This window comes from Chamaea fasciata, unplaced genomic scaffold (assembly GCF_029207755.1).
Source record: "Chamaea fasciata isolate MVZ Bird 193981 ecotype frontalis unplaced genomic scaffold, bChaFas1.0.hap1 SCAF_1, whole genome shotgun sequence".
NCBI classification, from domain to species: domain Eukaryota; kingdom Metazoa; phylum Chordata; class Aves; order Passeriformes; family Sylviidae; genus Chamaea; species Chamaea fasciata.
In genome coordinates this window covers 113,733,397-113,760,537 of record NW_027094086.1, presented here as the reverse complement: position 1 = coordinate 113,760,537, position 27,141 = coordinate 113,733,397, and the positions used below count along the sequence as shown (strand labels likewise).

Below are 27,141 nucleotides of genomic sequence, written 5' to 3'. Positions count from 1 at the left end.
ACTATCTTTATTAATGACCTAGATCATGGGAGAGAGTGCATTCTCCAAAAGTTTGTGAACAATGAATTGCAGAGATACATGGGCAGGGCAGTTGTCAGAGGGACCTGCACCACCTATTCTGAGATCTGATTGGTACCTGCAAAATGGGAAGGCACAGCCAGATTCTTCTCACGGGTGCACAGTGTTAGAGCAAGAGGCAAGGGACATAAGTTAAACCATGGGGAAGTCTGGGCAGATACAAAAATTGCTATTAGTATTACTATTACTTTTAATCACAAAGGCAGACAAACACTACAGAGGGCCCAGAGAAGTGGAATCTCCATCCTGAGCAGTGAGCAACCAGATCTCATTGTATCCGCATGGAGCAGGATGAGCTAAACTATTCCAGGGGTCCTTTCCAATCTAAAATACTTCAACAGGTCTATGGTTCTTGTTTCAGGCACCCTAGGTAGCTGTTTAGTAATGGTAATAATACATTATTAGGTCTATTTTTATATCCCAAGAACATTTTGTATGCAGTGTAGGACAGGAAAGCTGCCAGGGACAGTCCTGCATGTACTAAAAACCATCTTAAATCCATTAACTCTAAGAAACCTGATAATCTACTATAATTTCCTTGCACAGTACTACTGACCTAACACAAACAAATAACCCAATACTCTTCTTCAAAGAAAATATAATAGAATGACTTATTCTTTCTAAAGCAGTTCTAAGTAAAACACAACTGCCATGCAAACATTTTTGAAAATGTTTTACAATGCATGAACTTCTTGATTTTAATATTTTTCTTTAAATTTGCTTAAATGTGTTGATTAATTTCACTAATTTTCATTACTCTAAAAATATTTTTACTTAAAATTTTGTATTTCTTTTAAAGAGGTGCAAGTTTTCACCCTTAAAAAATACTATGGGTTGAAGTCTTCTTTTAATTTTTTTATTTTAATTCACCAAAATTGGGCAAAAGTTCCAAGGAAAAATGGGAGCTAGAAGAGATTTTTATGAAGTCCTATATCCATGCATCTAAAAATTATTTATGACTAAACACCAAGTAGACTGATGTTCAGCTCTGACGGAATTTGATATCTATGATTCCAGATCTTTCTTTAGTAGCTTATAGCAATAGAACTGTATTTTAATAACAATACTAAAGAATAGTAATGATAACACAAAATGAAAATTAACAGTTGTAACAAGATGCTTTCAATATTTCTTCAAATCATTATCAAGGATTTTTCTTCTATTTACAATATTCATCTTTGAAATGTGTGGTGCTTCAGTAATTTGAAAATAACTACATCTTTTCTGTTAATGTTTCATCTATATTATAACTAAAATCTCATTATTACCACTTTCCTTTAATGTTGTTTATTATTTCTAAATATCTCACAAAGCATAAGCAAAAACCTAAACATAACACATTGTTTAAGATTTAAGCCATAGTAATATTAAAAATAATAGCCCCAAAAAATAACAAAAAACCCCACTTTATGCTTCCCATTGTTAGTAAAATAAGTAGAAAAATTCTTGTGTAATGTAAGGATTTTAATATTTTCATTAGAATTCATTTCAGAACCTCTTAAGCATAAATGTTAGCTCTATTAGCTCCTCTACTCTCCATTATTTTCCTTTATCCACAAGGTCTTAAATAACAGAAACCTTTCTGTACAATTAAACATACTATAAAAACCTCAGTTTATAACCTTATACAAAATTTTTTGTAATGTCCTTTTTAGAGACAGAATTGAATATCTGAATGAGAAAGTATAAGCATTTTTGTGCTAAGTGTATTTTTTTTCCTAAAATTGAAAAATCAAGGGAGCTAACTAAATCTCTAATTCACCCTGTACTTTGCTTTACACATTACATTATCTCCAGGAAGATATAAACATTGCTAAGGAATTTGTGATGAGTGAGTGTAGCAAGTACAGGCTCATCTTTTCCTCCATTACTTTGTTTTCTCTGCTGCTGTGCTGACAGAATTATAAGGTAGAGAAAACCATATTTCCATTGGTCAAATAAAGAAAAAAAACTATGAACATGATCATACAGTGATCTACAATAACATATTGTAATGGGGTTACTTCCTTGACCACAATGCACATTTGAAAATTACTCAAAATGCTGGATTTTTATGGGGAAAAAGAAGGATGTGCAGGGAATTCAGTATAGCACTGATATTGTTAAATGTAAGTTTCAGTACTGAATAAAAAGTCTATACTGGCTAAATGAATGCCCTGACTATACCGGTATGAGTTCTGCAGTTGCATGTGTGTAGCTATATTGTATATGTTATTATTGGTGTAAGGAGATAGCTCTCTTTAGCTTTAAATCCAAAGCTATTTCCTATTCAGAGACAAATACTGACAGTTGCTAAAGTCTGCAAACTGTCACATTATCTCTGCTGGAAGCATACAAAACAAAAACATCTTTACAGCAGGATGTCGAAATAAAATGAGTAATTAACTCTTAATGGCAAATGACACTTTTTCAGAAAACAGTCCTTCTGGCACTGGTTCATACACAGCCCCTACTATCTGAAAAATATTTTTTAAAAAAATCTACAGTTTGTTGAAGAAAAATACTCCAGTATTTATTTGAAGATCCAATATGATAAATATCATCCCTTAAAACTATCTGATGAGCATTACATCATCAGCTCTAACTTGCAGAACAAGTTGGAGGCAGACTGTCTCTTCCAGTCAGATATCCACATTAGTGTACACACTCACTGCAGATTAAAGTGCTACAATATTGAACATTTACAATCAATTTTTGCAATTAGGGTACCAAGATACCAATTCACACAATGATAAATACTTGTGTTCGTTCACAAGCCACACACTTTCGAGCTGAGAGCAGTTTGCTTGTCAATAAACTTGAATACAAATTCTCTTGGATCATGAGAACACATGCAGAAATAACTGGGAGGTTGATCTGGCAAATGTGAATACCTTAGTTGCCAAGGAGAGCATATTGGTGCTGTGAAATGGTGGGTTCAGAGGGGCCATCTGATAAACGATGCATCCTGCAGCCCAGACATCAGCCTTCTCTCCATACTGCTCACCCTATACAATTACAGGACCAGGGAGAAAGCAATGCAAGCCTCAAGTGTTTTATTAACTCACCTAGAAGTAGGCTTATTCTCTAAAAAAAAAATCCAAAAACAACTCACCCAATATTTAGTTACTCACTACAACATAACAACACATACAATTACATTCAAAAGGTTGCATATGGGTCATTTACCAACCAAATTCTTTAAGGGGAAGTACAATGAATAGATTTTCAACTTCTGCTGGACTTCTTCTCACAACACTAGGAGTTTATATTATTTTACGTATATATAAAATAAAACATATTATTTTTATATTTTGTTCACTTTTCGTTTCCACTCACATTGTCTTTGGACTTACTGGAAACAAATTAACTACAGCATTTACAACTACTTTACAATGATGACACTTCAATAAAACAGAAGAGAGGACAGATAAGGATGGCACCTCATCTTACGATTCAGTTATCAGAAAGGTTTGAATACCACTCCTGTATTTAGGATAATGGATATAGTTTTCCTATTAATGTAAGTAAACGAACTTGACTCGTATCATTTTCATCTCTTAAAACTACTGTAATACATTCCTTGTAAGGATGCAACATGGACACTCAGCAGGCAGCCAAATGACAATACAAAAAAAAAAAATTGTAAAGATACATTTAAAGAAAATGGAAGAGTGCAGTAACTTCAGTTCTGATAGTGTACAAAACAGAATTTACTTCTTTTGTTTCATTTCCTCAGTGCTTTTCATGAACATGGATGATAACAATTTACATTAGTAGTGTATTCTGATGTTGGAGTTCAAGTCTTAGCAGTAAGTAAAGACCATCACAGAATGCATTTAGTTTTTTGTCATTCAGAAATATAGACAAATACTTGACTTCTTTCATCTGTAAAATCAACTTGAAAACCAACTTGTTTACCTTTTTCCTTCAGCTTAGAATTTGGAACCACTATATCTTCATAATTATACTACTGGTATCTTTGGTGAAACGCCTTATTTCTGTTCTCAGAGGTACTGTGTAAATTCAGTTAATGATGCTAGAGGATATCCTGCTGCTATGTACAAAATGCAGATTTTTAAAAGATATGAAATGAGGTCCCTAGACAAAAGATAAGATGAATTATGTGAACTTAACAGAACAGAAAGTCAGAACAGAGGTCACAGTGTGGGGAAGTGAGAGAGACTTACAGGTCACACTCTTCTGATAAAATTGATCAAGCAAGATACAGATTCTTGGGTCAAACTTAATAAGCAATTTTCTTTGAATCTTGCTGCTGCTGTTACATAACTACAGAGTGGGTATTGAATATTGTGTTAAGACATAATAGTAATTCTGTAATCAAACTGTCTGTGACAGTAAATCAGTAAATGTCTTTGTGGAAATTTCCTTTTTGTGTATTAAATGTGTCTACTCGAGCAAACATTAATCCTGCAATTTATCATATAGATGGTGAGCTCAATAGGACAAAGCCCCTATTTTAGTAAAGTTCTAAGCATGCTCCTAATCAGAAAAAAAAATCTGAATTGAATTTTAGTCCTTTATTCTAGTGATAATTTTCATGCACAGAGAGATTGAGTTAAAAATTATTATTTTTAAAAAGCTAAATTATATTAAAATACCAAACTGAGATTATTCAAGCCAAATTTATGTAACTCTGCAAAAAAAGCTGTGTAGAAGCCACAGAAAAAATAAACTGAATCCAACTGAGAGAGAAACAGAGGCAACCATGACTTGGCCTACAGCATCTTGATTCCTGAAGAGCAGTGAAAAATCTTGTCTATGTCCAGAGGAAACAGCAACCCATCAACTGGTGACTTAGAAATATCATACTGTGATTTAGAAATCATAGAAAGAATACAGTGCTGACAGGGTTATAGTTTTAGCATGGTTTCACACAAACACATAGTGGCTGAAAGTTAATGAAGTCATTTGTTCTGTTTATTCATGCTGAAAGATTTCTTGTTCTAAATGCTTATCTAATACCCCTTTTTTTTTAATCAAAAAGATTTGTAGCAGAATAGTATTTGATCTTTTCTTCCAGAACAAATGCCTTAGTCAGATATCTCAGATATTGAGAACATTAGGATAACCATTATCTTAAAAAATACTGTCTCATGCTTAAGAAGTACTTCAAATTACTAAAGTCGTATTTATTTAATGTGACCATGCAAGTTTTACAGAGAATATAAAATCCCATATTTACATGATGTTATGCATTTGTGGCTAACTCTGTAATTTAGATTTTTAAATAGGATTTTCATATATTATTTATTTACTTTTCAAGGGACGTAGTAAAATCCATCACCATGTTCTACAGGCTTGCCTCACCATCTGCTAGTTACAAATGTGGGTGGGGTACAGTAGTTGTTGACTAGCAAAACAGTTCTACAGTTGAGTTGCGTGTTTTGGATCCACACTGGTGGGGGATGCCAATCAGAGAAAGTACCCAGTTCTGGTTCCTGCACACTGCCACCCACAAGCAGGAGGGTGGTGGGAGTACATACGGTTTGCCTAATTCAGATGACAACTGAGTATAAACTGTCACTGTCTGGTCAAGACCAGAAAAAATATGTGGAACCAGTCTTACTCACAAACACTGAGAATTTAAGGCTGTAGAATTAGTATGACTTTTTAAATTATCATTTGTAAAGGCAGTACTTATCCTTTAACTTTTAGTTTAAGATAACTCAATTGGCTGAAACAAGACAGCAGTGCTAATAAAATTTTTAGCAAACAGATGTCTACATCATAAAATGCATTCAAAACAATCCAGAAAGGGGGAGCCCCTAAGAGATTATAAAGATTTTAATTTCCATTGCTCCAAGGTCTGAGCTTACTGCCACTAAGCAGCAGTACTGATGCTATCAGCCACAGCTACTAGAAGTGGCAGCATTTAATTCTTGAAACTAACATATTCAAAACAATAACTCGAGTTTTCATCTAAATTTGCAAATCACTGGTGATTTCCAACTTACATATTCAAGCTGAAAAAGGTTGCTCCAGCATCATTATGTTAACTGTAAGAGAATCCTTCACTAAAAAAATGTCCATAGCAAATGCAAGACTAAAATATTTTAAATTAATTATATCCACAAAATAACCATCCAAATTGTCAGCATCCTTTAACAGACAATTTTAGAATTGTTTCTTGGAAAGGTCACTCTTGCCCAACATACTAGTACTGCTTTTACTCTTAATAACGGAATCCTCTATGCCCATGGCCTCAAAATGAGCCATTGCTTAATTCAAATAGTTGTTTTTCCTTCTGAACTCCTTTTTACAAAATTAAGCAGCTATTTTAAATACAGAAGAGGTTTCCCATACCACCCCTCATTTATAATTAGAATTTTAAAAACCCAAATTTTATCAGCACAGTGCTACTTGTAAAACATCAAACACATTTAACCAAATCACCTCTACATGGCCTTGGAGATAGTTTTGCAATCAAACTTTCATTTATAATTTTGTTTACTGATGTTATTTTACCATTGTTTTTCTTTAGGAACACTTTTTAACAGAGATTTAAACAGACTGTATCTAAGTCTGCTACATTTGCACTACAACACAGCTATATGAAAGGTGACTATCCTCACTAGATTAGTTCATATTCACATTATCTATGAGTGGACAGAAGTTCCAAAATTAAGAAAGAAGTCCTAAATTTGGAGAGGGAGGAGAAGAGGAGATGAGGGAATGATGTTTTCAAAACAGCATTAATTTTCTAGAGCCTCTGAAGCTTCTAAAGAATGTTATGAATACTTTCAGGCTGACTTTACATCGGACACAACCAGTGAAGATTTCCCAAGCTACACAGAACTTCAACAAGCCTCTCGTGACTTATCTTGGTGCAGTGTTCACTGGTGCCTCCAACAGGTGTAGGAACATGCTGGTATATGGCATCCTGTAGTAGGAGCAATATTTTCAAATGAGACTTGCTATCAACTAGACAGATAGGAATTAATGAAAACAGCAATGATTCTTCAAGACTGACTCCCAGAGAAGGTGATGGTTATAATGAAAGGCTAAACAAAGAGTCATCCACCAGTACCCAGGATTTTAACAATGGCAGTTATTGCTTTTAGTCTTTAACATAACTTCAATTAATTACTTAAACTTTGGTGGAGATTCCAGTAGTAGATGTTAGTTATAGAGACACTCATGCCTAGAAACCATAACTATTTCAGGAAACAATCCAAGCTGAAAATAGCTGGAAACTAGCAAAGTATCCAATATGCTTATCCCATTCTTCCCTACCTAAGGATACTGATTTTTTTCCCCACTGTTGGAGACAGGACAGTAGGAGAGACAGTAGACAAGCTTGCCATATATTGATCAATGGGGTTTTTTTGTTTCCTTTGGTCCCAAATGCTAACAGACTCTGCAGCTTCTATTAACTTCAGGTAAGCAGATATCTTTGTTAAAATACCTATATAATAATACTCACTTGCAATGGATAGCCTCACTACTTGCTAGCAGGACTCCCCAAAACAAAGCAGAGAAAGGGATTTTCATAGTCTTTGTACCTACGACTGCCAGAATTCATCATAATAATGGAACTGCTGTTCTCTGGCCCAAATAAGCAGGGATTTATCCAGTAGTGTCTTGAAAATCTTCAGAGGTAAAGACTACACAACCTCTCACTTCCCTATTTGACTGTTACAATGAAGGGAAAAAATCTACATATATCAAGCTAGAATCTCTTCTGTTTCAGTTCATGTCTATTTTCTCAGATAAGTTCCAAGACCACGAATTTCAGTGCAAGGAATGAGAAAATGCTTGCATTTGGACACCATTTCTAGGTTTCTACGAACACGTCTTCATTTTACCAAACTACTACAGGAGAATTTGTGTTTGGAGACCACTGTGAAAAAACCCTACATTTACTCTATAATCAGTTCCCTGAGTCCCAGAAAGAGGGGGGAATAATACAAGGGGAGAAAATAAAAAAATAAAAAATTAAAAATAAAACAAAATTAAATAACATAACATAACATAACATAACATAACATAACATAACATAACATAACATGCACAAGCGTAATCCCCAAATAAAAAAGCAGAAAAGCTGTTGCTGCATGTCATAATTTTTCTCTGGGTAGTTTGCTGCAAGCTACAGATAGACATTCATTATCATAGCTTCATAATTTCCCCTAAAACCAATGGAAGAAGAAACAGGAGCCACAAAACTGACAGTTTGAATAAAGAGGTCCTGTGAATATTGCTCAAAGCTATTTGCATTTCTCACCCACATAAAGAATTCAACACAAGCCTTTTGGGGATATTCTGTCTATCCCCTGAATGATGAAGCAGGAACAGGATTTTCAATCACTAGTTAAAATTTTACCTTCACCGTTTTCTATTTAGAAATGGAAAAAGTATGGCCAAGTAAGTCTATAATAATTTATTATTTGCTACCATTTTGCTCCATACAAATTACGTTCAATATTTTTGGGAAAAAATATACATATAATTTCTTATTCACAAAAGACACCTTTTCAGACATCCCAAACTTCTACTGATACTTAGAGAAAAATTCATCATTTATTCATCAGTTCCACCAAGTTTAAAATGTACAGGGGTAGGGAAAAAATTTACTACCTTCAGATGGCAACGTTACAGTGTGATAAATCCTCATGCCACCAGGTGAGGAATGTAATTTTAAAATGGTTGAAGTCAGTTAAGAGAGGCCACTTTCATGTGTATAATTGCTCTCTCATCAGTCTAATCTCAACAGTTTCATTTCCTAGTCCAGCCATTGCCTGCTTCTGCCCAGAAAGCTCTTCTATATTCATATTATTTCTTCCATAGCGAGGCAAAACCAATCCACAGTCAGCGACAGGCCACTAAGAACTGTAGGATACAGCAGACTGCATAATGCCTGCATAATGTTTTTACTAATATCTTCCCAAAAAACCACCCTGGTTTGATGTAGAAGAACACTTTTCACTGCAAATAGTTGTAAATTTGTGTAGTCTGTCTCAATCTCAAATGTTAATGAGCACATTGAGAAAGGTGTAAAAAACAAGATCCCAGTAATAAGCCAGTGCAAATTTCAGTTACACTGCTGTTGATCAACAACTTAGAGAACTCATGAACTTGCTGCTTCCTTTCAACCCAATTCAGTACCTCTGAGCTTGAAATAGTCAAGAAGTTCCATAATTTACTTTCTTGGGTTTTTATTTTACACTTCTGAAAATAGAGATATGGACATCCAGTTAACATTCAGCAACAGATTTGTGTTTCTTTGGATATACAAGCCTTCAAGATTTTATGTGTGCCAACTTTATACAATATTGCTTAGCAATACCAAACATATTAACTTTGAAAAATAACTTATGGTCTCTAGCATTGTAATAAGACATTGTTCTAGAACACATGAAAAACTGCCACCAATTCATTTCTAATTCACCCTTGTCACATATAAATATAAATCAACATTTTTTAAAGGTTTATTCTATTGGTCTTTACTCCTATTGCTTTGTTAAACAGAAAAAAAAGAAACAAATACCTTCTTCATACCTAAATCATTAAATACCCAAGGCAAAAGCACGTTCAGAACACAAGGTCCTCTTCCCAATTCCTAAGTGCAAAGAGGCACTTGTGATTATTTTCCCCCATCAAAAATTTAGAGCACATATGAAACTGTGAAGACCACAACAGCCTCACATGGGGTAAGTTGTTTAGGCTGTATATTCAAAAGATACTGAAAGCTGAGATGTTGTCTTGCTTCTGCTGTTCCCAGACACTCTCTTCCACCAGGGTGTGCTCTCCTGCGCCAGCACAAGTACTTCTACAGCTGCTTTACACATCAAAGACCTAAAATATTTTTGAGGCAGTTCAGTTCTCTAATCTAGCTCATGATTATATGTTTTCACAAATGATTGTTTGCCCTGGAGTATGGCTGGTTTAGGTTGGATGGTTGCTGCCATAATTGGATTTTTCTGCCTTGAATCATTTCATTGACACAGTTTATATCACAGCCTCAGAAACAACTGGTACAGGCAGAAGTTTTGGGAGGCTTTTTCTATGGAAGAGAGATACTAAACAGAACTGCCAAGAAGTTAGCTTTAGAAATATAAAATCAGCTTTCATTGAAACACAACTTTCAGTTTTACCCTTAGCTCCTAATGCTCAACTGAAACTCTCTTTTACCTTTACTAAGAAAAATTAAGTCAATCAAAATATAGCTATACAAGAAAATGCATGAAGAACTTCAGCATATCTATTACCAGTTCCTCTTTCTGGGCATAAAACCTACATAAAAAGCTGCTGAAAAGAGCAGAAGAATATTATTGTTAGGACTTGTTTTCATACTCAGAAGACCAGCAAGTTATATACAACTACTACACATTCTCCCATCTTTGAACTCTGTACCTTTGCTGCAAAAGTGTACATCTTTGGCAGACAGATCTGTTTTTTGTGGCAACTTTATACTTTCACTGCTTTTTCACATATGAACTTCTAGTGCTTGAGAAAAAGAAACGCTAAATCTCAGCCCCTTCTGAATTTCATAGAGCAATGCAGCTCACTGCACAAGTATCTTCTTAAAAACTATCCTTAAAATTGAAGGATATATTTCAAATATGCAAGGGCCCAGGTCTCAACATTTATCTATTACAAATACACCACAAATATATAGAGTTTAAAGGGCTCTGATATGCATCCCCCCCCCCCCCCCCCCCCCCCGAAGCATTTTTATACACTTTTTTTAAAGTTACACAATGTACTGGTTTGGACTGATGTAGATTTAACTTTCTTCACAGTGTCTGGGAATGGGGATATGTTTTGGGTTTGTGCTGAACACAGTTATGGTAAATATAGAGATGTGTTTGTTATTGCTGAGCCAGGCTTACACAGAGCCAAGGCCTCTTCTGCTTTTTGTATTGCAATGCTGGCAAGGAAATTGGGAGTGCATGGAAGGTTGGAAAGCCACAGGATGGGACAGGTGACCCAAAATGACCTAAGAGATATCCCAGACAGTCTGCTTAATATACACAGAAGGAGGAAGGGGGGGACAATTGGAATGATGATTTTTGTCTGCCCAAGTAACTGGTACATGTGATGGGACCCTGCTCTCCTGGAGATGGCTGAATACCTGCCTGCCCATGGGAAGCAATTAATTAATTCCTTGCTTTGCTTTCACGCATGGCTTTTGCTTTCCCTATTAAACTGTCTATTTCAACCTATGAGTTTTTCAGTTTTCACCCTTCCAATTCTCTCCCCAGTTCCAGTTGTGGCTGCATTGGGCTTGCTTAATGCCTGGGGTTAAACCATGACACAGATCTACTGGCAATGTTTTTTGCCCCTCATCAGGATAGGGTGTATAGGTGTATTGGGAAAATATCCCATAAAGATACAATTCCTTTGGTATTTGGCCTTCTTGGCTGTATACCGTATTTGTTGATCTGGAGAAAAAACTTGCTGAGAGTCAGTGTGTAAAACTACTGTTCTTTCTAGGCCTTCATTTTTTAAAAAAAAAATTGTTTCAAGGACAATTTTAAAAGCCTTGCAGCCTCTATTTGAAAAGGTGATGTTTACATCAAGCCAATTCTTCCTTCAGTTGTCTTACTATTACTAAAGAATGTCACAAAGTATCACCTTTCACATCGTAATAAAAATACACTTATCTAATTAAATTCATAAAATACACAGCTGTTTCAACTTTTTTACACTTCTGCATTTTCAAGATTATTATATGCATCTTTGAGTAAGTTATAAGAACAAATCAAAGCACCATTCATTTGTAATTTAGTGTTCCAGTATTACATACAGAACTTCTGGGAGGCTCAAAACAGAAAAACACATTAAAGTTCTAATTTACATCTATTCTTCCTTCTGACACCTCATGGAACAAAATCAAAAACAACAAGAGGAAGTATAAGCCACTTTCTGAAACTTACAAAAAATAAAATTTCCCTTTGATGAGATTTGTTATTCATATTATCAAAACCAAGCATCGCTGCACGGTTCACACATGATGTTATACGTCTATACAAAAATAACTAGCAAATTGTCAAGCTGCCAGTTTTAAAAGAAATGCTGTAGACAAATTGCATCTGTAAGCTCTGGTAAAGTGCTATCCGTACACATAAAAACCTGAACCGCTCATATTCTAAAAAGGTACTCCAAACATGCACCTGGCAGATTCTTCTAAGAAGAGTTTCATTCCAACTAGAGATGTTTTTCTGTGAATTAATTTCCCAATTTCCTGTAAAATACTTAAAGAACTGCCTTAAATCTGTAACTGTATAAACAGCTCAAGAAATAATTTTTTTTCCCCTCTATCTATGGAACAGAAATCTGAACGGTTAAAAGATGGTAAAGGATTTTGCTTACTGAGATATATACCTTTTGGAATGAACTTCATTCATTGCCTTTATCAGGCTTAAAAGCTGGATAACCAAGCTTATCAAGAAATTGCATGAATATTTACATTTTAAAGGGAAACATGGAAAAGTAAGTATCTGCAAAAAGATGACACGAGCAGTAGCAAATCCTATTCTACAACAACTCTAAAATAAACCTAGATCTTTGATAACTGATTTCAAAGAAGGTGTCAATTTCACCTAACTTTAAACTCCTCTAAGAGATTTATGCTAAGATCCCTCTGTAGCAAATGAAGATAGACACATCAGGTGGTTGATTCATCTCATTAACTAAATATAACTGTTCAAGGTAGACGAGATGAAATTCATTATCCGAATGCTTATTTTTTTCCCATTACTTTCAGTAATCATCTAGCTGCTTGACTTGAATAAGATGCCCAGCTTTTAAATTGCTACATATAAGCAAGATGAATCCCAACCACACAGAGTCTTCTTTCTGACAGTAACTTGTGTCTCACAGTAAGGTATGAATTAGATGACTTTGCAAGTATTTGGATTTGCTGGAAACTAATATACAAAATAATTAACTAATAACATCTTTTCTGTCTAGGGATCACGTTCATTATGGATTAAATAGAAAAACAAAAAGAAAAAAATCAGAAAGTAAACAGATAGATAAAAAATTTGCCTGAATAAAATGGTGACTTCATTGTTTTCTTTTGCATAGAATTTAAAATTCTCAAATCTCAATAAAGTCTGTTGATCCAGATAGCCCCAACAGACATCATGAGAGTCAATAGATGAAATAAGCACACAGACTCATAACATAATAATCTATACATATTTTATTGTATTTTTTATTAAAATGTATTGCTTCCTAGTCACAAATATTAGCTGAAAAAGTAAGGTTATGTGGGAAATTGAGGAAAGACTAAAGAGAAGGAAGGAAGAGATTCAAGACATCACCTCATTCTGTTCAGCTCACTACCAAACCACAGCAATAAGCACCCTTCAAAAGTAGACTAGAAGCAAAATAGGACAGGACACCTAAACGGAAATGTCACATGATCCTGCAATGAGAAAAAACCATTTACTTCCACAGTTTTCTTCTCCAAATTCTCTCTAAAACTCCTCTCAGGAATAAGCTAAAGCTTTTATCAAATCTTCATGAGATAGGAAGTAGAAAGAGAATCAACATACACTTTAATTTATGAATAATAAATTACATTTTCATATGCTTCTTCTCCCGATTTAATAAATTGGCACCTTACTCTCCATAAAAATACACTGACTACTTGTCTGCAAGTAGGATCACATAGTTATTAACACTGCACTATCTCGCTAATCATAAAATTATTTACCCCTGCTTGTGTAGATTAAATTGTGGAGAACCTAGACAGACACTGGGCATTAACCCAGGAAAACATCTTTCTTCAGCAGAATAGATAGCAAATGCAGACGTATGGGTCTGTCTGAAATCAAGTGGTATTTAAATTCAGACTCCTTCAGCTGGAATAGATAGAACAAACCAAGGAAAGACTAAGTTTGAACAATCCTTGACAGAGCTTTGAAATTTGGCTTCTGTGAAAAAGCAAGCAACAGAACACAGAAAGGCCACACCAGAAACTAAATCACAAGACTCAAATAAAAAGAGCAAACAGCTTTAACTGATCATCAAAGAAACAGTAAAACTGCAAACAGGTGCTTTAGGAAACATCCAAGACAGCAAGATGACACATAATGGCACAAGAAATTCAAACAGCACACTATATACTGAGCACCAAAGTAAAGCAAAATAAGAAATAGTAAGATTTAGAAACAGTAAGGATTTGCCAAGATACTAATACAGCTAACATCTTGAATACAGAATAGAATGGGAAAGGCAGAAATAATCTCACCAAAACTGTTCTAAATCCTGCAGTTCAGATGTCCTAAGAACATAGTTTATCTTAATGTAGCATTAACATTAACATTGTAGCATTAGCATTAACATTTAACATTACTTAAAGTAAAAATTAAAGAAGAATTCCAGCAAACAAATGCTGGTAACATTGGACCAAAAGACATTTAAAAGATGATAAATTAGTTTGATGAAATGACTAATCTCACTCTAATAAAAGTATTCATTTATTAGTATTATTATCTCTTCCAAAGATAGAATAACATAATAATTATTATAGATTAAAATAATTGCTGTACAATTTATATAACTTCTACAGAAACAACTATTTCCAAGAAGTACACTGTTGATTTATAATGTATTATGGTAGTAGAACAGTACTTTTTTTTTCACTCAAGGCAACAGTCCAAAGTCACCATGGAGCCTATAAAATTATTACATGCCACACCCCACCCCTCAGCATTAAAGTAACTCTTTAGAAGCTGGATCAGCACCATTCATTTGATAGAAAAGAAGTCTCACAGAAAACTGTTTTTGCACTCACTTTCATGTAAACAACCTGTGGTATGACTTTAAGCTATTTACAAGCCTTTGTGAGTACAACTCTACTCAGGATAGGAAAAACACATAACAGACTAGTCCATGTTACTTATAAAGTGGCTGGCTTTCTTTAAGTCCAAGAATTTTTTTTCCCTTCTCTCCTGTCTAGTATTAAGTTATCTCCTACGGTAAGAATTGTGAATTGCCACTGGAACATTTTTCCGGAGATAGATACAGATATCTTCATGCTTCCCTATTTTGTTTTACAGAATTTCCAGTATTACTCCTAAGTATAATACTAGCTCTCACTGGACATGGTATTAAGTACACTTCAAATGTTAGGTGACAGTAAACTAGACACACTTCTTACTTAATAAAAACTATATAAAATGAAATCATTTGAACATCCTTTTGTAAGGCAGTCTCTGTCAAGTACTCTGTCAAGTACTTTCATTCTCAGAGTGAACACTTGTATTAAACAACTTTCAGAAGATTTGTTGGTAAAAAATCAGTATTAACATACTGAAAGGATTATTTAACTTTTGTTGCCTTTCTATTCAAATCAGCAAATCCCCTCCAGGAGCCATCTGTTCCATGAAACTAGCACAAGACCAGTTTTCCACTAGTTTAATGTTTTCCCTCACCACTATACTACTGTACCTTCAGTTTCCTATTCTTCATTATTTAAACACACTAAACTACTGTCACACAACAGAATATATGGCAGCTTATTTGGAAGGTAACATTTCAGCTGAGTTTAAAAACTTTTCTCCACAAGATTGAATTGTTTCGTTACTTGCTATCCATCACCAAATTTTCACAAACATTGAAAGAACCTAAACTCTCAAACTTGCTTGAAATTGGTGAAATGTTTCAGATTCTATTTTTGGAGGAAGAAAGCACTGCTGGGAAATCTGGTAATCAGTTTGACATAAAAAAAGGCTAAAAATAAAGTATGTATGAAAATACAACACACTCTCTCATCTTAAATTACCTTTCCCAACCCAAACATGCTTTAAATAACTGAAAATATTATGTCACCACAACAAGCAATGCAGCTACTGCAGGTCCCTACATGAGAAATCATACCAGAATATTGACTTATGCAATGGTCTCACAAGATACAGTCATAATCAGAAGCAGTGACCAATACTAGAAAAGAAATCTGGTTAACATAACACAGTATGCAGACAGAGTGTGTAGTCCATAAACAGAAACGAAGATCAAAGAATATTTTCTCCTCCACAGCAGAGAAGATGAGGGACACAAGTAAAATAGTATCTCCAACAACCACTGAAATGGGAGTTTCCTCAAAACACCACAGCAAGAAAACACCACAGCATTAGCACAAAAAGCTAAATAAATAACTGTTGAGGAATGGCTACGTGACCAAGGCCATGTAGACATGAGAGAGCTTTGCTGAGATCGCTTGCATTCACACAAGAGCCGGCGAGGTCAGCGTGACCTTGAGTGCAGCTGTGTTATAATAACAAGGCGTTGGGGTTGAGAAGTCTGAGGGAGAAGCTCGGTGAAAACAGGAACGGATCCAAATATAATTTTCTTTTTCTGTAACCAATCAAATATTAACAAGTATACAGTTTTCTTTCACTGTAACCAATCAAATATTAACAAGTATGCATAATAATAAGTAACCTCAATATAATGTGTGCCGTTTGATCAATAAAGTGAAGCTTGCTTATCAACCATATTGGCTGTGCAGTCTTCCCGGCGAGAAATAGCAATAAATAACATTATTCTGTGTGTCAGTTTTCTAACATTTGAAAACAATTTTGTTTCAGAAAGATCAAGTTAGCTCACCAGCTAATGTAGAACTTTTTTGTCTGCTTCTTAAAGACACCTGAGGGATCTACTTGTAGCTTCTCAAGAGTTTTTAAAGGTCAGTCAAGTTCTCAAGGAATTATGATGGGATTCTCTATTCCGTCCAATCTCAAAAATTACTTAATTTCCCAGAGTTCATCTAAATTGTCTCTATACATATACAATTATATATGTCTCTTGATCTGCTGGCAATATGTCCTCTCTTCCTAAATCACAATCCCTTTTTTGAAACAAAGAAATGGAAGGTATAAATGACAGGATCATCATTCGCTATAACCACGGACAATTTCTGTCTCTTCTGGGAAGGCCTTTGAGACAGCGCAATAATAAAGACTGTCACCACTAACTTGGAGCAGATTGTTTCTAGTGACTTATGAGCTGGGAAAAGGCTTCAGGATTCATTACCAATTCCCTAAAGCAGTCTTTTCCTCAGCTTTTAACGTATTAAGTGTAAACACATACATTTGGTATTCTAAACATACACATTGCTGGAATTTTTTACTTCAGGGAGATAACCAATTAAAAGGAATTTATTTAGTGGGATATTAGAATACAACCTAGTATGAAGTAAAATTAAAACCCATCACAATTATAAAGCATAATTACGTAAGCCCCTCTCTAAACATAAAACAATGTCTGCAGTTATTTCATGATAACACAAGGTTCAAAAAATTGCATTAGCAAATTGATTCAGTCAAGTCAAATACAAACATGTTTGGTACATACAGTGATGTGTTTTTATCTGAACCATTCTGCATAACACTGCTTAGTCACATTTAAACAATAAGCATCAAATGCTACTTTTGACATTTATTGTTTCATTTCTGTACTATATTGTCTGCTCCAAAACGGTGGGTTGCATCTCAAACTACTCAAAACTATTACCTGACAATTCAGAAGAAAGCAATTTCTGTCCTTCTAAGATGAAAACACTCTCTCACATCTTATTCTCTTTTTGGTTTGGTTTTTTGTTTTGTTTTGGTTTGGTTTTTTTGTCCATTGGTAGGTAGGCAGTCCTAATATTTTGATTTCTTAATAATCTTTAATATCTACTTAAATCATACAAAACCCCCACTAAAAAGTCTAGTCCATGCACTGCTTAAGTCTATAGGCTCTGATTTCTCCTTCAAGACTTGTGCTAAAATACTGTGTCAGTTTGCCTTATTCCTTGTCAACAGGCTTCTGTTTCAAAAAACCCCATCACACACAGCACTAACCAAACACCTTGAAGGTGGCCTCCTGTGTACGGTGCTGTTTGCAAAGCCTTTTTAGCATTCTTAAATTATTGTGACATTGGAAAGACTAATATTTTAGCCTGTCATTTTAAATATTAGTCAAGCATATATTTTAAATATATGACATCTGTACTGTCTCCTTGTTCTCTTTTCTGACTGCAGACAGACAAGGATCACAGCTTCCTTGATTCCACCTGTGGAGTAGAACTGACAAGTAATGTCCCAAAAGACCACTTACTTGGGAGATTGCAACATGTAAGGGACATTTTATCCTCAATCTGAATAATTGGATAAAGAGGTAGAAAAAGACCTGCCAAAGTTCTAGCTTTGATACGAACTTCTGTGTACAAAGACAGGGTATGAAAATAATAATAAATATAGTATAACCAAAAATTTTATTTTAAAAAGTATTTAAATCTACAGAACACTACTCTCAAACAAAAATTTTCCTAAAAAATACTTAAAACCCAAAAGGTATCAGTGAATACAAAACAGGCATCTAACAGAGGAAAAAGAAGAAATAAATGTAGATGGGATAAGAAAAATTACAATTCAGTGAGCCTGAGGGCCACAGTAGCATGGTTTTGACATCTCTAACACCTCTATTTTTATACTGGTGTTTAAAAGAGCAGAATAACTTCTCATCAACAGCTTCTCTTCCTGGTTATAAGTGAACAAAACAAATTGATTATTTCAGAGAAGCTGAAAAAGATGGCACATAACTAGTTGCACCAAACTCTTACTACACCTTATATACCCAAACTATCACTCACAGATCCAGTGTCACTCAGAGATTGTGCTATGCTTCAGGAATGTTTGGAGAACCAGTTAAGGCAGCCTTGCAATCCCCTTACCTTTGCTCATTAAGAACTATAAGCATCAGTCTTCCAAGGTATGTGACTTGAATATTTAACATATTACAAGGTCTCACTTTTGAAACCATTTTAGGATTTAGGAATTTCTAGGGAGTGTCAATCATTATCAGTCTGGCACTAGAAATTCACAATTTCACAAGCAACAATTTCAAAAATGGCAAAATGAATTATGTTCAACTGCCAAATGCCTGAGTTCTTGACGCACTCTTAATTCAGAGAAGCTACCAGTAGCTCCCCTGAGAGCTTAAAACCTTTAATTACTTATTAGAGCCTGCAGGCCAAATATTGTCACAGGTACAAGGCTGTCACATGTGGTGATGGTAACTGACACTGTTTACATACACCTTTTAATAATTTAAACACACATTTATTTATCTATAAGGATATCCTACATATAGATGAATTAGTTACTGCACTGCTGCAGTTCCTTTTTGCAGCAACTTAAACCACATTAACCACCATGCATTAAGAACAGGCCACATCAAAACAGGCAGGCAACCAACTATTGTAGAGCAGCTTGTGACTTGCACCTTGTTCCTTACTCCACTGAATCTTCCCTATCTGCTCCAAGAGTAACCATGAAGATAGAAGCCACTGGACTGAAAGTTATATGCAGGAATACTTATCATGAGTATAGGATAGTTCCCACTGCTGATGCAAGTTTGCAGTTTTCTTGCTTTTGCTTTGCAAGCCCAAAGGCAGCTAGAATAATAATTAAAAAAAAAAAAAAAAAAGACAAAAAGGTTCACACCTCAATAGCCACCTTCTCTGCATGACATCAGTGCTCAGTCACAACAGCTGAAAAGTTGATGGAGGGTGGAAGGTAGGTTTGGGATTTTTATATTTTACATTTCACAGAACTAGACCATATTATCTTTTTATCTCCACTTTCATCAGCAACTTACCTTGAATCAGGCCTATCTGCTTTAAAAATACTAGAAGCACACTTCTAATGGTTTCAATCTAAACTATATGACCAGTTTCAGGTTTCTATTAATATATTTCAATAAACTGTACGACAGTGATACATATCTAATAAGCAGTGATCTCATAATAATCTCTAATAATCTAAATTAATGGCAATTATTTTTCTTTCCTTGAAATTATGACAGTTGGGAAGGGTGGACTTTCCAAGAAATTTAGTTTCAAATGAGCATGGAGCCAGGGGGATGTAATAACTTGATAGTTCATGTTCAAAGATGGAATTTGGTAAGAAATAATGGTGAATCTTAGCCTTACCTTATGAAAAAACTGTAGATTTAGACAATCAAGTAATTATGTTAATATAAGTGCCTTGTGTAATTGTCTTTCACAAAATGTCACTGTAGTGGTTTGAAAGCAAAACAAATGAGAGGCTCCAAGTCAGAGATACAATTTAATAGAAAAGAAAAGAAAAGAAAAGAAAAGAAAAGAAAAGAAAAGAAAAGAAAAGAAAAGAAAAGAAAAGAAAAGAAAAGAAAAGAAAAGAAAAGAAAAGAAAAGAAAAGAAAAGAAAAGAAAAGAAAAGAAAAGAAAAGAAAAGAAAAGAAAAGAAAAGAAAAGAGATGCAATAATACAAAAGACCACTGACAGAGTCAGAATACAACCTGAGCAGAGTGATGGAAGCAGTCCAGATGAGGTGGTCTTCCTGAAGCAGTGATCCTGTAGAAAGGTCTGGTAGCTCAGGTCCTCTGGGAATCCAGTGGGTAAGCGCCCCTCTGGTGTTCAGAGTCTCAGCTTATATCCAGGCTGGAATGCTTGGTTTCTCCCTCTGGGTGGAGCATCTCACAATGGGATGGTGAGTCATGTTATAAGGCCTGATGGGCCCATTAACATGAGGTAGTCCAGGAGGGGGTTATCTGTGAGCTGTGTAGCAAAGGTGCTGATGGGCCCATTAACAGAAGATAAGCCAGAGTGGAGGAGGCAGGGACCACTGCCTCGCCTGGTTTCAACAGTTCATGAAGATGGTGATAGAATATACTTCAACCCAGGACAGTCACACACGGTCTTTAGAGATTATATTTCTAATCAAAGTTCCATGCAAACAGTTCAAGTTTGTTTTTTCCAATTCAATACTCCCCTGCTGCCTCCACACAACAATGCAAGTAAAATACATGACACTTCATTAAGTCCAAGCACAAAGAGCAGAAAACATTATTGTATTTGATAAATCCTGTTAATACTTTTTGTATTGCAATACCACTTCAGAAGAGGAAGATTTGTGTTGTAAATAATATTGTTTAAAATATTCTAAGACTTCTGTTCTGGTTGGACAGAGCCCATAGCATGCCTATTCCAAATGCTCTTACTGTGACACAGTTCATAAAAATTTTATTTCAAAATGTTACTACTCACCAAAAGAAGCTGGAGATCAGAAGAAATACAGGTAAGAAAAACTAGTTTCTGTTGGCTCTTGCTCAGGGCAAGCCTTCAGGGTCGGAAAAGGAGCAGTTCTTGAATTCAGAAAGGGCCTTTGATAAGAAAGCCAAATCACGACACTCAAGACACAGATCATTTTTCTTTGAACTAAATGTCCAAAAAAGGACTAACTCTGCAGTGTTTGGAAAATGTAAGCAGAAAGAATGCTAAATTAACAGGATAACCAAGAAGCTGCCTTTTTCCCTTGAGTTAAGGCAGTCCTCAGGCAGTTCACTCCAAGAAATATTAATCCCCAAAGGACCAGAGGTTTTTGCAGTGTTGATACTTCCCTGAATTAATTAGGAAGAATCACTCTAAATTCCTTGCTCTGGAATTCTTCAAATAATATGTGATGAAGGAAGAGTATTGAGACATTACAACAATCAATATATTCAGCTCCTGTTGCTTGAAAGTTTAGTAAAGAAAAGAAGACAGCTGAACATCTCAGTTCTGGAAATAGTAGTTTATTTTAATACAACATGAGTGATTATCTGGAGAAAAAAAAAAAAAAAAGAAAGCAAGGCAAAAAATCAGCCAGATGGAGTAAATATATTTTTTTCCTTTTCAGCTCAGGTCCTCAGAAATGGAGGGATAAAACCCTTTCACTGGCAATTACTTTTTCCAAATCTGGCTAAACTTTATTGACATGTGCAAGAAGTTCCTACATACAACTGGTGCTGCCAGAGCTAAGGAATGCAAAGCCCAGGACAATCAGCTTTACATTATGTGTATTTTTTTTCTTAGTTTTTTCTAGCCCATAATAGAGATTCCAATGAAAAAGAACTGCATCAAACTAGTGATGTTGCTTCTTCTGATTTATTTAAGCATCTGTCTTAAAAAATAAATTCATCTACAACTTCTAATACTCCATGATTATTCGGTATGTGATGCCAAAAGTTGCTACAATAACTAACAAACAAATGAATTAACTTCTGAGAACTGTGACAGGCCTGTCTCATGTATCATTAAATGAAGATAAGACCAAATAGGAAGGTGGCCCCTATTAATTAGTTTTAATTTTTTAAAATTTGTTAAAAGATAGTCAGACAACCATACAAGACAACCCTCAAACAGGAAGAAAAATTAAAACAACATGATGTTGTCATAATCCTTTAGATTCTGATCACCCTCCTTCACTTTTTTCACTTGTTTACACTGTTTAGAGTTACAGAATAAGGGATAAGCAACGTGGTTTCAGAAAAGATTAACAGTCTGTGGAAGAGGGCATGAAGGAAAGACAGAACTATGAAAATAGGAGCAGACTGACTTGGCTAGTATCTTAACCTCCGACTGAATGGTCTCTGCAGCTTTCATGATAGCCAAATTACAGAAACAATCAAAATCTTAGCAGTCTCTTCAAATTAGCAATTTAGAAACTTACAATGTTTTTTACTGTTTTTATTAAGAGAATCTGGATTTTCATTTGATGTTTCATCCCCCAAAATTCTCACCTAAATCTGTCTTCTGCAATATAAACAAGACAAAATTTATCCAGATACATCTTAACAACATTGACTTCATATTTGCAAGTTTGTTGCCTCACTTTATATCTGAACCCTATTTGAAAATCCTATTAATTTCTCCTAAAATCAAATACACAAAGACCAAAACCACAGTAAAAAAGAATATTAACGGAATGTCAAATTCATCCCATTTATGAACTTCAGACCTCACATCAGATTTTCACCATATACCCACCGAACAGTTCCTTCTTCTACCCTGAAGGGTTCAGGATTAGAGAAAAACCCTTTGCTTCTCTTCAGGAAGATTGCAATTGTAATCAAGCAATTAATTTGTTGTTAGCAACTTACTGAGTTACAGTGATTTGGAGTATAAAATTAGAACTTTAATTTTATTTTCTATAAAAGCATATGCTAAAATCAAGATAATTTGCAATTTAATCAACAATAGTACCTACTTATTCTACTTTACTCCATCAACAGAATATGAACAGAATTAACTTCTCTTCATTCCCAAATAAACCTTTTAGCTATTCTATCATTCTCCTTTCTCTGTGCTTTTATTAATGCTTTGTAAACAATCTACTGCTAGTTTAGTGAAGCTTGTAACTTCTGCACTAGGAACCTAAGCATTGATCCACATCTAGAACTGAGATTTGTGGAGAGATGTGATCATGCACCAATGATTTCCAGAATGTTTCATTTAAAAAGTGAATATAAAAAAGTAGAAGATTCCATTCAGCCTATTATGAAAATAACTTCAAAAATAAGGTACTACAAGGACTTCCTTGAACCTCAGTGTGAAGGGTAGCAATTCTAATTATGAATATTAGTTAAATGAGCCATGGAATCTGCGAAAAATTAGCACTGATTCAAGTGAATCTGAGCAGTGACTGACACACAACAGACACTGGTTATATCTACTTTATCGCATGGCCACTTCTCTGGGCATGGAACAGACTCCAGAGCCAGTATGTGTTTTATACAATGCACTCAACTAGCAAATATTCTGAATTACAAAACTAACAAGTAGCTTTATTCCAGCACCCAGCAACTCTTTGAACTTTCCAAGTCACGTTCAATTAACCATTCTGACACTCCATGGCTGCCTGCTATGATTAGAAGTTTATCCAACAGGCGAGCTGTCTCAAAACTGGCACTCTGCTGCTATATAAGCCTAGGTTCAGACCCATACAGATCCTTCCAGCTGCTCTTTTATCATGTGTATTAAACATTAAACAGAGCATATCTTCTAAAAGAGTATGGTACCCCCCCACAATTCTCCTTGATAACAGCTCTGAAAGGTGTCCAAGTGATTCCACACAGACCTCCAACCATCAAGGTCTAAACCTGGCTCCAACTGAATGACACTGAGGAAAAGTGATGATGTACAGTCTTCTGTTTTGTCCTACAAACAGATGCAGCTATGGAGCTCTAGACAGAAATACACTGCGCTAGAAACAAAATACAGCTGCAGTAAAATATAGCTGCAATAAAAGTAGATACACATTTTCAATTTAGAGCTGTAACTTCTCAATGTCTTATACAAAAAGGCTGGGCAGATTAAAAGGAAAGCCACAGATAATATTGGTTCAATTTATCTCTAAAACCCTATAACAAAACAATTTCCATCCAGGCTGCACCTAAAATTCCACCTTTTTTTGTGTGTGTCTGATACAATACATCAAACTTTCAATCTGACCAGAGATGTACAGTTTTGGTAATACTTTTCTATCAATTTAGAATGAGATGTTTTATGAAATTGCAGGTTGGCATGATGTAATATTTATATTTTCATAGCATTGGTACTTCAATCAATTATGATTAAATGCTGTACCAACATAACAGATGTCACTTATGGACCCCTTCCTATGGAATTTATATCAGAAATTAAACACAAAATGAGTAGGGTGGGCAGTTCTAGAGACTACAAGACAACATGCTTAAAGTTCTCTACAGTCAAAAACAGACTGGCTAGGATCAGACTGTAAATGTCTGTTTACATTTGTAACAACACACAACTTTAAAGAGCCTGAAAAAGATTAGGATAATTCAAGTTTAATTGACATGTGTAAAAGATGTCCTGGGAAATACCAAATTATAAAATCTTCACATTAAAATGAAGCACCTCCTGGGCTTAGAACTATCATTTGTGTCTTTCATAAGTTTAAAACCAAAACAATAAAGAAAGATCTGAATAAAGAAAGTATCTAACCCCACACATTACTTAAGAAAACATAGTGTGACTATAAACGTTCAAAAATCCTTCACACTATTATCGTAGAATGGTTTGGGTAGGAAGGGACCTTAAAATTAGCAAGTTCCAAACTGCCTCCATGAGCAGGGACACCTTTCACTACACCAGGTTGCTCAGAGACCTAACTTGACCTTGAATACTTCTAGGAATGAGGCATCCAAAACTTCTCTGAGCAACCTGTTCCAGAGCCTCACCACCCACCTGCCCCGCCCTGCCCAGTAAAGAATTTCTTCCCGGTATTTAATCTAAGTCTACTCTCTCAGTTTGAAGCCATACCCCCTTGTCCTGCCCCTACAGGATCTTGTAAAAAAAGTCCTTCTCCAGCTCTCTTATAGTCCCCTTTATGTACAGAAAGGTGTTCTAATGTCTCCCCAGAGCTTTTTGTTCTCCAGGCTGAACAATCTTTTTCAGCCTTTCCTCATAGGAGAGGTGCTCCACTTCTCCAATCCTCTTCACAACCTTCCTCTGGACTGACTCCAACAGGTCCATGTCCTTCTTGTGCTGAGGACCCAAGAGCTGGACACTCTACTTCAGGTGAAGTCTCACCAGAGCGTGAGGTATCATCTCAGGCATTTCTTTTTCAGTAAGACCTATACACATGATGTTCAGACACCATCCCTAGAAGAGGTCCCTCAGATTTAATCTTGCATTGTGCCAGGCCAGCTGCAGATTTCTTTGTATGAATTTTTGTTTACTTTCACCACAGGTTCCTGCCTACCAAGTTCTGCTGAAATTATTCTACAAGGACCACTTGTAGAATGTTTCTCCATGAAATCAGGACAAACAAGCATAATTCTTCAGCAGGTTTATTGTTTTCCATTCTGACAGCGAGGTGGGAGTGTCTCCCACTCTATGCACTCCTATCCTTTTCAACCAACATAAAAGCAGAAACTATATAAGAGATCTTCAAGGGATTTGGAATGGGAGTGGTCCCATTCTCATACATGGTATGAAATGCCTATCTGTGAGTCCAAGAATTTTCTTAAAACAGTTTGTTGGTGTGGCTGTTGCAGAATTAAAGTCTGAATCTCCAGATCTTTCTCTAGTGTATTGTTCACTTCACTAGGTTTTTTAAAATCAAAATATACCATAAGAGTCTGAAACTAAGGCACATCTCTAAAGGCAGTATTTTTTTAAGAACATTAGTTTCAGACAAATGATCTGCCTTTGTTATACTGTCAGCCTGCAGATCCTCATAGCAAGAGATTAACAAGAGTTACTATTTCCAGATAGACTGATTGAGGAAAAGAAAATAGAGCAGTATTATAAGATTCTTTTATAAAACAAAATTATTTCAGCCACATCCCACTTACACAGTCACACAACACTGCTTCATAGGTAGTCCCCTTGAACATTATTCTAGTTAGATGAAGGCAAGTTTGGGTCAGTTTTCAGATTTGGAAGACTCCAGAAAATTGAATTCTCTCTATTTAGGATGAGTGTACACCTTGGAAACTCAGAAGTACAGTTTTTAGTAGATTTTAGAGCAGACCATCTCTTTTTATAAAAGCTTACATGATAAATTCAATTCAGAGATTTCTCAGCATTTTAGCATTTGCTTCACATTCGTCTGACATTTTGTAGTAGCTTTGTCATGGTTTAACCCCAGCCAGCAACTAAGCACCACACACTCAATTTTTCACCTTCCCCACTGGGAAGGAAAATTGCAAAAAAAGAAAATAAAACCCATGGGTCAACCTAAGAACAGTTTGATGACTGAACTCTATCCCAACCAAAATCAGGACCAACTTTCACCAAGAACACTTCAAATGTACTAAATAGACATTTATCCTCAACTACTGTGAGATATAATCATTAAGATCATAAATGCTCCAGTCTTTGGCATATATGGACTGTATGAGTTAGGAACAATACCACAGCATGCATCTATACAGTACATACTGACTGTCATCAGAAAGAAAGTAAATTAATCTTAATTTCAGTAAGATTGTAAAAAAAAGGGTTAATGAAATTCAAAAACAATAGATAAAAGTTCTTCAGCTCTCCCCAAAAATTCAATAGGTACTATACTAGTACTAGTTATAGGACTAAATAAAGTGAGTGTTTGTTTAAATACTGCAATGGTTTTGAATTAATTGCTGTAGAAATGATGGAAATAAGTTTCTGTTCTTCCAATTTTCCTGAACTCCTGTAAATCTTTGACAGAAATATAAATGCATTTCAAGGGCAATTTTGAGCTTACACTTGAAACTACATTTAGACTTCTCCATATTTAGAATGGATTAAAGACA

At 35.2% G+C, this 27,141-nt stretch overlaps 1 protein-coding gene across 1 annotated transcript in view; it reads right to left on the bottom strand.

Annotated features, from left to right (window-relative positions):
- The window catches only part of NEK10 (NIMA related kinase 10), a 78,254-nt gene that overhangs the window by 34,439 nt on the left and 16,674 nt on the right, over positions 1–27,141 (bottom strand). Inside the window, 4 exon segments of the mRNA XM_066190007.1 lie at positions 2,465–2,534; positions 2,952–3,082; positions 19,403–19,477; positions 24,590–24,664. Coding sequence (XP_066046104.1) covers positions 2,465–2,534; positions 2,952–3,082; positions 19,403–19,477; positions 24,590–24,664 — 351 coding nt within the window.